The sequence below is a fragment of the Lutjanus erythropterus genome, chromosome 6 (genome assembly GCF_056507025.1).
Source record: "Lutjanus erythropterus isolate fLutEry1 chromosome 6, fLutEry1.hap2, whole genome shotgun sequence".
NCBI lineage: Eukaryota > Metazoa > Chordata > Actinopteri > Lutjaniformes > Lutjanidae > Lutjanus > Lutjanus erythropterus.
In genome coordinates, this window is record NC_139322.1 from 30545375 (window position 1) to 30560772 (window position 15398).

Sequence of the window (15398 nt, forward strand, 5' to 3'; positions counted from 1 at the left end):
TTAGTTTGAATGATTCTTATTTTCAGGTGATGACATAATGAAAACAGTAATGAATATTAGATTTTTATTCTGCCATATTCTCCAGTAGATCCTTGTAAATCTTACAGTGGGCTCAAACAAGATGCAGAAGCACCACAAAGTGCTGCCAACTTCCGTCTGTCGCCCATGTCAACCATTTGGAGCTTCGTGGCCAGCTTTTTATCTGTAGTTTCTGCATCTATTTTTTCTGTTCTCGGCGAGTGAATCTGGCATGAAAAACACACTGATGGTCTACTATAAACATTACAAAAAATAAATGTGATATAAATGATCTGAGTCTGATAAATGATGAAATACTCATCCCGTGCTTTTCAGCTCTTTTCGTTCCTCTCCCTCTCCCCTCCCTGCTGTTCTCCTGGAGTTTCAGTTCCCCCGAATTTCTTTGGTAAATTATCCAAAGCTGCCTATTATGGAAATAGTATCACTGCTGTTTGTAGCTTTGTTTTTCTTTTTTTTTACTATGGACTTATTCCACATATTTGTTGTATCTAAACAAAAAAAAAAGAGAGATGAGCAGAGCAGACACGGTCAGGAGAGAAGCCCCTCCTCACAGATCATCATACAGGGAGCGATGGTCCACTTTTTGTCCAGGAACGCATAAAAAGCTTTAAATTTATAAGGTCATTATAAAGATCAGCTCCACAGTGGACCTTTAATTAATACAAAGTAATACATGACTTTTATTGCTTTATTTGTATACTGTATTATGTTTATGTATTTTTACATTCCAATATTGCTATTTTTGCCCAAACTAAAGATCTGAATTCTTCTTCTATCACTGATTTAACTTTAAGAGGATTACACAGAACTAAACAAACAAAGTTTACAGTTAAAATTGAAAAAAGATGACTTACTGGGTCACAGTACCAGAACATAAAAAGAGCAGGGAAGGATGGTGTGACTGGCCTATGCTCTTTTTAGATGCAAAACAAACAAATTACCCATATTATTTAAGAGAACATGGGAAGTAGATTCAAACATAAGTAGTTTTGTAACAATTGTCCATTTTGCTCCTATGCAACACAGCCTTATCTAACAGTAGTGATTTATCTGACAGGAGAAAGATCTCCACCCACAGACCTCTAAAATCGATGTAAAAATGTTAATATTTAACATTATTTATCTCTGTTTTTCTCCTCTCTTCAGCTTGAGACCAAAACAGGCAAAGCAGCAGCAGCTCTGTCCACCACTGACGCACTGGAACCACCAGACCTGAAGGTGGCGCTGAAGCGAGAGCGCGAAGAACACCAGCACCTCCTGGCCGAGTCCTATGCGGCTGTGATGGACCTAACCAAACAGGTAAATGTGTGTGCAAATGTGAAAATGGATCAGGCTGGGTTAGAAGGTAACAGCAAACTGAGAGACAGAAGAGCTCTGAGTCTTAAAATGGCTGATTTAAATAGTTAGATCAGAATTTTCAGGTGGATGGTTTCAATTTCAAGTTATAAAAACTTGTTCATATTCATCGTTTCCTCCTCCTCTGATGTTTGCTTCCTCTTCTCGTCTTTCCACTGTGACCGACCTCTGGACCAATCAGCTTCAGATCGGAGAGAGGAACTGGGGCAGAGAGAAGCTGGAGCTGCTGGAGAGGTTCAGCCAGGAGAGGGCTCAGTGGGAGCAGAGGCTGAGAGAGGCCACCGCACAACAGGGGAAGGTATGATGAGCTGCTCGACCGTGTGTGTGTGCGTGTGTGTGCGCGCATGTGAGCGAGAGAGGAATGCCAAAGATGACGAAGAGATAAGGAATGAGCGCATCTCAGGATGATGGAATCTGGGAGGATGAGGCTGTATGTCTGAGATAAGAAGGACATCTAAAGTGTATTGATTCACTTGATCAGATGTGTGTTTCCTGGTACACTCGCCCCACTACATTCAGCCGCATCCCATGATTTCCCAGGTTTCTCTGAAATTTAATTGAAGGTGTAAAAAAAAATGTAAGTTGAACTTTATTCAAGGATTTTTCTAGCAGCGTTAAGCAGCATCATCCAGTTAAGCACATATGTATAAGAGCATATTCCTGGTAGATTACTTATTTGTTTTTCTGCCTCTGACCCGATTGACACAATTTGCCACAAACCACCAGAGTCATAACTCAGTCGAATCAAAACATGCTTTTCACGGACACTTTAAGTCTGGACCTTCTCCAATACGCACAACCGCCGTGTTTCCAATTACACAATACAGGCCAATGAGCTACTACCGGCTGTGTTTTTTGTCTCTCTCTTGTTTTTTTTAATCATACATGCTTCAGACCCACATTATGTTCATCTGGGACTCCTTCCAGTAAATACAAAAGCAAGTCTGACTTGTATTTTCCTACAGTAAAAACCTCCTGTTCTATTTTCAGTGTTTATTAACTGTTCATCTGGTTAGACTTTAAAAATAAAGGCACAGAAACCACTTGGCCAGGTTTAGGAAGAGATCATTTGCTTTTTAAGTTTATGAACATAACGTTATGTAACTTACAAACATACGTAACTCAAAAAGAAATTGTTGAGTTTCTGTTTCACATTGGACATGATAATCAGTCTCCTGGGTGACAGTCCCATGTTTGTCTTACCTATTCATCAACCCTGCTGCCTCCCTATGCAGACTTTCTCTCCCTTTATACTGCATGACCTGACTTTGAAGCCACATCAAAACATTACGCCAGAGTGGCACTAGAGGGGCGCCTACAGCATAATACGAGGGGCATTCAAAAAGTTCTAAGACAAATGACATAAATTCAAACTGAGTCAAAATAGTGTAACAAAATGACCTTGAATCGTACCACTGATGACATGTAAACAAATTTGACAAGTTACAGCATTCTAACTTTGTTATTGAATGTTCCAGGTTACATATTACAAAACCAACTTTTCTGACCGTCCAAAATGAGCCAATTTGAAGTTCGAGCAAACATCAAATTTCTAACAAAACTTCAATGGAAACCTACAGAAATCATTGAAGCTTTGCAAAATGTTTATGGAGTCTCTTCACCTTCTAGAGCCGTATTTCCAAAGTTGAAGGAACATTTGAAAGGAACAAGATTTCAGTCCATACTTGAAGCGAAGAGGGAGGTTGTGACCTGGTTGACTAGACAAGCTCCAGAATTCTATCAAGAAGGAATTTCTCAGTGGAAACATCGCTTGCAGAAGTGTATTGAGTTAGGTGGATCTTATGTTGAAAAATAATTTAGTATCTTTCATAAATAAAGTTTTTTTTCAATTTGTCTCAGAACTTTTTGAATTACCCTCATATTATGAAGCTTGGGGGCACTGACCAAGCTGCCATATATGACAGGTTTTGAAGTAAGAGCAGGGGTGTAACGATACACAGATAGATTGAGATCGATATATCTATTCAGTGTTTGGTGAACCAGTATGATTGATGCAAAGTGAAAACAGACTCACAAAATGCTTGTGAGTTGACATAAATGTAACTGAATGTGCAAAATGGACAAATGATCAAGACACCTCAAATGAATCAAACCAAATCAAAATTGAATCATGGGAGACTTTGTGATATCAGCATATATATCGTTCTTCAAAGAATCAATATAATATGGTATCATGATTAAAATTGTGATTTAAAGCCTTATGAATGGCAGTAGAAAACAAAAGTATATAACAGCGCCCAATGCTCACATTTTGTATGGTTGTGCAATAATAAAATGATTGAGAGAACTTTCCAGAATCCAGAAAATCCTTTCTCCTCTTATTATAAACTGCTGTGCAGTGCTGCGGCCTTCAAACCCGTTGACCTATTACTCAAACTAGACAACTGGACAACTAGTCATCTTCTCATCTGCAGCAAAACACCAGTGCAGCTGCTTGTGTGTTTTTAATGCAGTGCTATTTTTGGTCTCAAAACAAGCAAAGAGCAAGACAGTTTCGTTCACAAATTTCTGTAGTCAAAACTCCTCTGTATCAACAGTGGAAATGGGAAAGTAGACCAAAAATGCATGTTACCAGCTGCTGTCTTTAGAGTGGTATTTTCCTCTCGGGATTCTTTGTTGATGCAGACAGAAACCACACAGCTGTTAATGCCATAATATGAGTAAGGAGAACCTCTCTGGTGTTATTACCTTACTGAGGTCGAGCTGCAGTTTAATGTTGAGTTGAGCTCACCAGGAAAAACGCGGTCAGTCTGATCTGCTGATTATACACCAGCGCAGACGCTGCCAAACTGCTGCAGCATGTCAGGGAGGGATGGGGAGGGATTGCATCATTGTTTAAAGTACTCATTAGTTAGGTTTTTTTTTTTTCCCCCACACAAATACACACAGAAATAAATACCCAGACACACAGTTAGTAGGTCAGTACTCCTCCATCATCTCTTGGCGTCTTTGTCCTCCCTTTCTCACCCTTTTTCCTCTCCAGTCATTCCTTTCTCTCCCCTTCTCGTCCATCTCCCTCTTCTCTTCCTTACGTCTATGTGTCGAGTGTTGTCCCGTCACACTCCTTCCATTAACCGGCTGTGTCCTGTATTGGAAACTTGGCAGGAGAGCAACGCTTGTCATACTTTAATTCACTCTGTCTCAGTCTCTCTGAGTGTGTCTGTGTCACGCTCTGTCACCCACAAATCTTATCTAGCCTACTCTCCATTTGACTTGTACTGTACTGCCGGGCCTTTTAAAGACTTCTGACATTTGATTATAGTGCCCCCTTCAGGCCAGTCAGCGTGAAGGTAGTAAAAGTGGCAACTGGGCTTTGAGTTGGAGATATTCAGAGACACAAATCTTGTATTTATTGATTAAACAATTTTATTAATTAAGTTATTTTTAGATTTTTTGTATTTCCAGTTGAAATGGGACATTGAGGTGTCCAGGGTGGAATCATTCAAAAGTGTAAACCGAGAAGATAAAACCTAAGGAGAAAAAATTGACTTGACTCCCAGAGAAGACATGAATCTTTGTTGTAGTGATTTTTTTTACCTTCCAGTACAGACTGCAGTCATGTTTGGGATCAAACCAAAAATACTAGAATAGGTTTTTTCCATCCATTTCTAATTAAACTAGAACAGACAGTTGATAAAGTTTAACCAATTATTGTAGCATTTATAGTGCAGTGGTATTTTTTGTTGATCAAACCTTAGATGAACTCAAGTACCACCTCATCAACAGTAATATTATAATGTGTTCATTTGACTGGATGGTATTTGAAACTATTAATTATTTATAAGCGGATATTGTAACAAAAGTTTTTATACTATTGAATTAGCTCAGTTTGCATTTGTAGTGGCAGAAGCTGGGCTGTTTCAACTATTTGTCCACTAGTTTTAGCGAACTATTTCAACCATTTATCCATTATTCTACTCTAAGTGTTTCAACCTTTTATTCATTAATTTGGTTATCTCTTTGAATTGTTTATCCATTGTTTTTAGTTAATGATTGAAACCGTTTATCCATTGATTAATTAAAGGTAGACTATTCAGTTCGCTTGTTAACTACTTCTTGCACTCTGAACACATTGTGCTCGCTCAGTGTGGTGTGGAAATATTTTTTTACACAGATTATAATTTATACGTTTTCAAATAAAAAGAGCTACTCAGCTTCAAATACATGTTTATACTCAAGTAATGTATCGCTTTCTGTTAGTATACTGCATACATCCAGGCAGCCGGGTCTGCAGTTCGGTGAGTTGCAGGTAATAGTCCATCAGTGCATCTTCACAACTAAGCACATTATCTACAAATGTCCTTTTCCCTGGTCCCACTGTTTCTCATTTGGTGTCTTTCCTCTGTAAGGAAATGGCTTCAGAGTGCGAGATCACCCCTCAAGTGTGAAACACACTGACTCAGCATTACCATCTGTGTGTGTGTGTGTGTGTGTGTGTGTGTGTGTGTGTGTGTGCCTGCCTATGTGTTTGCACGCTGTCTGCCACAGATAGATTATACTAGTCAGTCTCCTCTTCCTCCTGTGAAAAACAGCTCCAGAGGAAGTGGATAGCAATGAAAGGAATGTGTCTATGTGGATGTCTTCCAGGGTGTGAAAAAAAAGTGTATGATGCAGGTCATTTAAATGCTAATAAAATGTAAAAAAGTCGCTTCAGTGATTGCCTTTTCACTGATACTCAGGGTTTTTGTCATTACAGTCGAAGTCATTAAGTGGGGAGTCCTCTGCAGAGACAGTTGTCACCAATGGAACAGGATCACCAAGGTAACAATAGCAAAAACCTTATCTTACAGCATATAGTTTGAAATCAGTCCTTAACATGTAGAGAAATCAGAAAACGCAAGAACAAATTCATCAGTTTCATCAGTTTTTTTTTACATGCAAAATGTTAAAAATTCCTTGATAAGTGAATTCTCTTCTCTCATCAACTCCTCAATCCTCTCTCAATGACCAGAACCAAATCCACATCAGAGCTGGATGGTGCAGAGGTCAACGGAACAGCCAATCAGCATGAAAAGATCCAGTTTGCAGTCCCATCTCTGTTCATTCACCCAGAGCTGAGTGACCTCACCAGGAAGAACTGGACCTACCTGACCAATGAGGTGAAAAAGATGTGATTTTAATGGTTCCTTGAACATAGACAGCAGAATTAGAAAGAACCACTGTGTCGTCACGCAATGCTTTGTGGACTACTGTTTTTTGACCTTGAATCTTGGCCATGAGGTTTGCCATCTTGGTTTTTTGCAACCAGAACATGTGCAGTGGCGACAAGAGCATGGAGCTGGTGGATGATCTACAGCGACTTGGGCGGTGTTTGGTTTTGGCTCGTCCATTCAGCAGGGAATAATGGCAGCCTGCTTTGTTACAATCTTTCTTGTATTACAACTAAACAGTGCACTAAAATATGTTACTGAATCCTGATCTATATGTGATCAGCACTGCCAAGTTTTACAGTTTGATCTGAGTTTCAAGGGGCTCCATTGAAAATAAAAAAAACATGGTCATGATTTTTCAATGGATATATTAAGGAAATTATGTTTGTCCGAACCTTCTAAACAAGAAATAGGCAATGTAGTGACAGAATCTTAATCCATATTTGATCTGAGCCTCGTAAGCCCCATGTGTTGCACTGGACAGATTTAGAGTGACTTGTCACAGTAGACACACCCTAAAGCATACCCTACTTTATCACCTATTTTACTTTAAATGGCATCATCATTCACAAAATGGACATCATGCTGTAAAGAAGAAGACTTGAAACTAGTGAATAAGACTATAAACTCAGTAGTAAACTGTTTACTGAGGTCAAAAATCAAGTAAGTAGTATCATTTTGAATTCTTTTCGCAACCAGTGGAGATGCTCCCTTGCTAGCCATTGCTGGAAAGAATGAAGGTTTAAGGCACTTCCACAATGGCATCACTTTTCAGACCTGGAAGCTCCATCAACTTATTCTACTGTCTATGTTTTTATATTGTGACAATTCTTTTAGGAAGACACAAAGTGACACAAAGGCTGGATTTATTTCTTTACACCAACAAAACAATTTAATTTATAGATCCTACACTCATCTGTGGGATTGAGACAATAATTCATGTTGACAGACAGATTTGGTTTTTCTATAAATAATAATTTCTAATTTCTCTTCTGCCCCCTCTCAACCTCTCCCTAAACCCTACCATCTGCTTGCAGACCCCAGAGGTTGGGGACACCTGTAAAACCTGGGATGGCCCCAGCGGCTCCTGTAGCAGCTTAGTGGGATCAGAGCTGGATCTGGAGTCTGTCCAGAGGAGCTACACCGCTCCAGACCGCACTGGCATCCGGATCTACTATAGCCCTCCTGCTGTGCGACGCATGGAGCACCAAAGAAGGTACCAGGAGGCCAAAGAGCCGCAGCCGGCCCAGAACGGGAGCCCCTCCCCGGGACTGAGTGGCTCAGACATAGGCGTGGCTGCGGTGGAACCCCTAGAGGTTCAGCAGCCTCCATCCTCTTTTTCGTCCTCATACGAGCAGTGGCTGAGCTCACTGTCCAAGCAGCACAGGGAGTTGCTGGAGAGCAGAAGTGGCTGCATTGCTGGTTCAATCCCCAGTGTTGTCAACAACGGCATCGGTGGGTCAACTAACAGTCTGGTTGATGGGATGACACCCTCGTCAACTTTCCATGGCCTTGAGATTGGGGAGATTTCAGCCAATTTAAGTGATGACATGAAGGAGATGACAAACTGTGTCCGTCAGGCCATACGCTCGTCCTCTTTAGAGAGGAAATCCACCAAGGAACCTGGGAGTCAGGTACATTTCTAGTTGTTGTTTTTTAATAATGAAAAGCCAAAAAACTGTTGAAAAACTGATTTTATTGTTTATAGTTTATTTCCCTGAACAAAATAGGCCATAATACTTAGCACTTAACACTTATTTCCTTCTTCTCCAAGTACACTAAACATTCACTATCACTTCTAATTTTCCACCCAGGCGGTTGGCATGTCCACCAGGTCCACGCAGACTGCTTCACAGTACGTCAGCATCGGGCTTCAAACTGACAACCTTCCCACCAGCAGGGGGGCGGGGTTACACTCCAAAGCCTGGTCTCCACGCCCATCATCGACAACCACCTCCTCACTCGCGTCTGCCCGAACCCGGCAGATATCAACATCACTGGATAAAGTTCACAGCCGCATTGAGAGGCCATGCTGCTCACCCAAGTATGGGTCACCAAAACTACAACGAAGAGTGTCCTCTGGTAAGTAGATTTTCTTTTCCAGGCATCTGTTTTAACATTCTTTGAGTCAGAATGGCTTAATCAGAAGACAATTTTTTAAGCCAGTTTGTGGTAGTTTTCTGTGAGTGTTAACATGCCTCCATTGACATGTCTTCTTGATGTCTTTGGGTGAACGAGATTTCTAACTGTTCTGTTTGTAGGCTCCACTTCCAGACTGGACAGCTCATCCTCCTCCAGGGACCGAAGCCTGTGGAGCCTCCAGCAAAGATCCATTGGTGGAGGAGGAGGCTCGGCCTGGGCTCGCTCCACAACCACCAGGGATAGCCCCGTCCTTAGCGGTCTCACCGACGGCCTCTCCAGCCTCTTCAGCGTGGTGGAACACTCTGGAAGCACAGAGTCACTGTGCAGGGGTGATGGAGGTAAGACACTGTATGAAGGAGGGTTTGATCAGTGAAAGTTTCTAGAAAATTAAACTTTTTGATTCAAGACATTCTGAACCCAAACACTTTTGCTGGTATTCATTAAAATTCTTTGAAATTGTTTGTAATGAAATTTGCTACAGTGACGTTACAGCCTGCATGAAAACATTATTATGTTAATTACTGAAACAGCCTGTCTAATCAGTCAAATGTATTAAACATTCATAATAAAGAAATCACCTGGAAATCTTGCACTGTTTGACATAATTTAAAAAATGATATGAGTCGAGAGGCTGCTGTTAGTCATTTCCATGTGTGCAGAAATGTCACTGCAGCAAATATTATTACAACAGTTTCACTACTATGACCGTGTGTGAGACCTGGATATGTAGAAGAGCACAGGACATTAAGATTAAATCCTGACCAATCCTGTCAGCATGTGGGGAGATTTAAACACTAAATGAAGTTAAGCTGCTGTGCCTCGTGCGTAAATGCGCACAGTGTCTCTCTTAATGGGGAGATGCTTCGACCTATTTAACCCCCCTGCAACCCATCTACTATTAATGAGAATGCTCATTTTTATGACCCAAGGATTAACTGCAATGCACTACAAGCGGAGCGTATGCATTTTGTGAACCCAGCTATGTAGGTGCATCTTACTGTCTGAATATTGTGTTTTGTAAATAGCAGGAAAATACTCCATCATTGACTTTAGACCAGGTTAGCAATCACTTTCTGCTGTTTCAAGATAGCAATGCAAAAGCAAAGCACCTGATCACACACTTTTAAGCTACAATGTATAGAAATGAAATAATAACATCTGTCTTGTCTCTGTCTTTGCTAATTAGGAGCCAGCCAAGGTGCCAGTCCAGCACGGCAGCCTCCTGCTGCAGGAAAACCCTCTGGTGCGGCAGTCTGTGGATCAGACCCTGGCTCTCAGCGGTACGGAGGCCTGGTCCAGGAGTTCAGCTGGACTCGTGCTCAGGGAGGAGTCACCCTGCCTGGGGAGAGAGTGCAAAGAGACTCGCTTGGAGGCCTGGGGGTCTTGGGTGGTGTGGATGAGCCCAAGCCAGAGTGCCTGTCAGCAGGGGTTGGCGGACATGGAGCGCTGGCCGGGTTGGGTGGAGGCAACGACAATGTGACCAGGATTGTCAATAAGAGGTTTATGAGACAGACGGCTGGAGAGGAGATGGTCAGTATCATGGGAGGAGGGAAAGAAACGACGAGCAATGCAGGAGCTGCAGGATCTGGGACAGAGGTGCGGCAATTTAAAATGTGCTTTTATTTTAAACTTTAAAAGGATCATATCAGTGCTTTTTCCTGTTTTAGCTTGTTTATATTAATTAAAATTTATCATTAAGATAATGATAAACATAGGATCACAGCTAACTAGACACAGCCACTTTATTACACAACACATTCCCAATAGATAACCTACTGGATTGACAGAGTTTTTGGAAACCAAACCACAATCTTTTCCTAAAGTATAGCGTATTTTTTGTGTAAACCTCTTGATGTATTTTGAGTGGCTAAACATAACCTACCTGTGGCCATTTCTGATGGGTGTCTTGTAGTAGGTGTGCCCTGTAGCATTCTGAATCTAGATTTACCTGACATCAGTCCATCTGATCACTAGCTCCAAGTGCTGCCAAGTTTACTCAACTGTTATTGGAGCCCGAGTGAAAATCAGTGAGACCCCTAAAAAATAATTTGTAGTTAAGATGTTAAATTTTGCACTGGTGTGATCTTTTAGTCTTATTTGTTAAACTTAATCAAAGATATAAAATACATGCGGATATAATAAGAAAGAACAACCATACCTAAAATGTTTTGGTAAATAAGACATCTTTCCATTTCCCAGGATGCACCTTGTGACTGTGCTGCCCAGTCTTCCTGCTTCTCCCGACCATCAAGAACAGCAACTCGCCATTCACTCGGCCAGTGCAAGCACCGCCCACAAGAGTCTTCAGTGGCAACCGAGGAGAAGGGGGACACCTGCAACGAGTGACAACACCTCTACTGCCACATCTGACACACACACACACACACACACACACACACACACACACACAAACACACACACACACAGAGCAATACTGATTCTTTAGAAACACTCTAGCCCACTGCCATGAAAACACACTTTCTCACATCACTGACAACCTGCCACACAGGCACACTGCCAAACATAACACACACACACACACACACACACACACACTGCGAGCACACTGCACAGACTGCCCCACAAACCCACTGCCACATGCACACATTCATTAAAAACACACACACACACACACACAGAACCCAGACAATATTACACTCGTCTTGGATTGTACCATTCTGATGCCAAGGATGTGGAGGACTGAAACTCCAAGCAAGCAACAGATCCAACCATCAACAAAACTACCAGCAGGACATGAAACACAAACACACACACATGATCTAAACTACGAATTGAACAGAGTCTAACAAGTAAAACTATGATGTCAGGACTGGACCTACCAAACCATTTTCCCTCTCCAATTTGCAGAATAACAGGTACTACAAATGGTCAGTTCGGGGTTAGAAAATCCATGTCGTTGACATCATCTTGCCACCATGCTGTTGGAGCAGCATCCATGTTGGATTTACACATGAACAAGGAGAAAGAAAGGTCGTAGTCCCAGTTTGAATATGCTTTGAAAGTGCATGTTTTACTTTGGGAGCTACAATATAAAACTGGAGAGGAGACATCTGTCACAGCTAGAAAGATCTTCCATTCTGAAACCGTCTCTGAGGAGTGATCTGGTGGAAAGCTCAGATGATTTCTCTATGAACCTTGTCAAATACACACATGCTGTGCTGGAAGATGCAATTATGCCTCTTTGATGGATTAGCACAATAACCAGTGAGTGTCTCCAACATGGATCTGAAGACATGAAAACTGCTTCAGATGCAGTTGAGTCTTCAATATTTCTGTTCTAGCAGATCACAAAAGGAAGAATTCATGGACTATTGGACTGCATATCCCAACATGACCAGTCCAAACATCCATTTTGGACTTTTCAGCTCTATAAATGAGACCATAAAACTGATCAAGTTTTAGGAGTGGACCTCCTAGCATTGTTGTTTAGTAGCAAACCTACACAACAAAAAGCTCTTTGATTTAACTGTGTTCCTGGAAGGACTTTGGCCACAAATATGGGGATGTTTTGTGGCATTGTAGCCATGACTTAAACCTAGTACATGTAAGAAAGCCTATTTCAAAGTAGTGTCACCCTCCAGAGTCTGATTGGGTTTTGGTTTTAACCTGTTACAGCAGGCAGAAAGTGCCTGTTGGTTTCATATTTGAGATATTTCTTCACTGATGTCAAAAAAATCATCCTTAAAGCTTTGATGATCTGATGAAGACAGCCCTGCAACACACTGTCCCACAATAGCTCAGTTGTTCACACTGATCGGGGACCATTTCTGATTGATTGCAAGGTTGATCTACAAACCCATGAGCAACATTTCACTTGCCGTTGGATAACGATGCACTGATGTAACTTTTCTCACTTGTTTTACCAGTTTTTCAGTGCCTCAACCACTAGTTTGAGGTCATGCTGAATAATCCCAAACCAACACATGACATGTTCCATTTAGCTCCATTCAGTAGAAAAGTACAGAAAATTAAGGTGGTTGGAATTTTCACATCATATGTGACTTTTGGAATCTGATTTATATAATTAAGAAATGTTTTGCAACACTTTATTTGAAGGACTGTCATGACTGTCATGACACTGACATAACCATGTCATAACACCTTTTATGAACATGTACATTTTGACTGTTGTCATTGAGAGTCATTTGGTCAGTTATGTACTTTTCAGTGGAAAGTTGACATTGTTTGAGATGTCTTTGTCATGACAACTTGACATTATCAAACTTACAAACTTTGTTTTAACATTACATAATACTGACATGTGGTTGACACTGTCTGTCATAAGATCATTATAAGTTTGTCATGAATATTTTCCTGACCTTAAATAGAGTGATACATTTCAAAAAGATGTCATTTAATTTTATTACACTGTCAGTTGTTTTTATAACCATGTCATGAAGAGTTCCCTTGACCTCAACTTAACAAGTACCATTTGGACTTGTCATAAAGATGTCATTAAATGTTATACAGCCAGTTTGATGACAGTACAGAAGTGATTTACATTTACCTGGTGGACAGATACAGGTCATCTAGTTTCTAAAGTAGGCTAATTGCTGTTTGCTTTTACATTGACAGGTTATGTTGTCTTGGTCAATACCAAGTCATCATAAGAAAGACATTACTTGCTTGATCAATGTCAAGTTGTCATAACAAAAACATCTCAAACAATGTCATCTTTGCATTAGAAATTAAAAATGATATAACTGACTGAATGATATCTAATGACAACAGTCATAACATATCATGACAAGTGTTATGACGTGTTTATGACAATGTCATGACAGCCTTATGCACACCCCTTAAAAAAGTGTTACTAAATGTTTTGATAATAATAATAATAATATTGACCTGATGCCCATCAGATTCATCGGTGCATCCCTGTCCTCCGTGCTTCATGGTATCAGATATGATGTGTCTCCAAACTCAAAATGTTCATCTAGCAGAAGTGCTCGCTAACTCTGAACGTGTCCAAGGAGAATTCAGTCAATGCATTCCTGTTATAAGTCAATGCATTCCTTTCATTAGAGTTTTCCAGATTTGTACTGTATGTGTGTAAAGGGGATCGTTTTAAAATATTCGCCTCTTACTTCCTCCTTTCTCTCCACTCCTCTCTCGTGCACAGCTGTGCTCCTCTTATAGTGCTCCAGCAACGGCATAGCTACTGTACGAACCTTGTATGTATTTTGTAAATGTAGCATTATAACATAAACAACAAGCTAAGAGCTGTGACTTTCCATCTGCAGTCAGAGTAGTTAAAGCACCGACAGTTTTTACTTTTTGAGAAATACATCCATGAAATTTTTAATTTACTTAATTTGATTTTTTTTTTTAAACTTTAGTCAAACTAAATTTTAAATGTATATCTATTTCTATCTACATGGCAATCCAACAATATAAGATATCTTTAAGTTGGATGTCTGTCTGCACACCGAAGAGAAATATCTGGGTAAGAAGTAAAAGACTGAAAAAGAAGTTACATTGAGATCGCTCGTCTCATTTGGGAATTGAAACATATAAAATATTGTAAAGTGAAAACAATCATATTTGGAAGGGTGTTGATTCCATTTGTTTCTCCTATTCCTTCATTTGCCACGTCGCTCTCTCCTAACCAATCAACAGATATTCAAAGTGCCTGTCAGATTTCCTGTTAGTCAGCTCACACCAAAACTGGACTCATATAAAACCACACAAACAAACCCAGCAGGCCTTTTTTTTTAAATGGGTAAGATTGTTTTTATGCACATAATTGTGATCAGGCTGCATTGAAGCAACAAAGTACTGTACCACAGTGGAGGAAGGACAAAATGGTTTACAGGTATAGTAGGATATAATATACACTATATATTAACTTTTTTATACCAAGGGTTATTGTATTTCTGGAGAGTAAATTATTTTTGTTTTGTTTATTTTATATGGATGTTTTTGCTGATATATTAGCCTGTTGTTTCTATTCTTTCTATTTAGTTATCATGGTGCTACTTAGTGTAAAGTCTGCTGTGGGCTCGCCTCCTTTGACAAGGCACCTACCCATCTATCTATCTAAATAAGTCTCTTCCACTGTTTCTGTATGAACAGTTGAGCATTTCTCCATCTCTGCACACCACCAGTTAATGACTCAGCAGTTTTAAAATAGGGCATTACAGTAACAGTGCATGTATTTAAATAACACAGTGAGGAAAACCCACAGTCTAAATGCTGCTGTCTGTCTCCACTCCAGCCCTCACTGCTGGTAGACAACCAACCGTCTGGAACCAGTCACCACTTCAAAAGCGACTGGCCATCTTATTTTGTGACCACAATTATACAACAGGTAGTTTTAGCCAAGCTACTCTGATTTGTTGAAGACCACAGAAATCATGTAACCTCATTAAAATGCTTCCAGGTCCCAAAAAGCACAGCCAATAACATCCATTCCTTTCTACATTCCATCATATTTCCATCCTTTAAAGCTCTGTAGTTATGTCACACAATTACTTTACTTTGTTTCTTTGAGAGGGGCAGTGCATGTTCATGAACATCACTATAAAAATAAAAGATGTTAAAAAGCTGGATTTTAGCAAAAATGCTCATTTACTCTTGTAGTCCTTAGGCAGGTAACAGGAACAGTCACTGAAGACATTTAACTGATGTTAATACAGATTATGTATTTAACAACAACAGAAATGGTGA

At 40.3% G+C, this 15398-nt stretch overlaps 1 protein-coding gene across 1 annotated transcript in view; it reads left to right on the forward strand.

Moving 5' to 3' along the window:
• The window catches only part of mtcl2 (microtubule crosslinking factor 2), a 122723-nt gene extending 111479 nt beyond the window's left edge, over window positions 1–11244 (forward strand). Inside the window, exons 16-24 of the mRNA XM_084721618.1 lie at window positions 1186–1338; window positions 1577–1693; window positions 6113–6177; window positions 6368–6515; window positions 7604–8200; window positions 8381–8648; window positions 8828–9046; window positions 9895–10304; window positions 10908–11244. Of these exons, the coding sequence (XP_084577744.1) occupies window positions 1186–1338; window positions 1577–1693; window positions 6113–6177; window positions 6368–6515; window positions 7604–8200; window positions 8381–8648; window positions 8828–9046; window positions 9895–10304; window positions 10908–11054 (2124 nt within the window). The 3' untranslated portion in view covers window positions 11055–11244. The remainder of the gene's footprint in view (window positions 1–1185; window positions 1339–1576; window positions 1694–6112; window positions 6178–6367; window positions 6516–7603; window positions 8201–8380; window positions 8649–8827; window positions 9047–9894; window positions 10305–10907) is intronic.
• Window positions 11245–15398: the final 4154 nt, after the last annotated feature.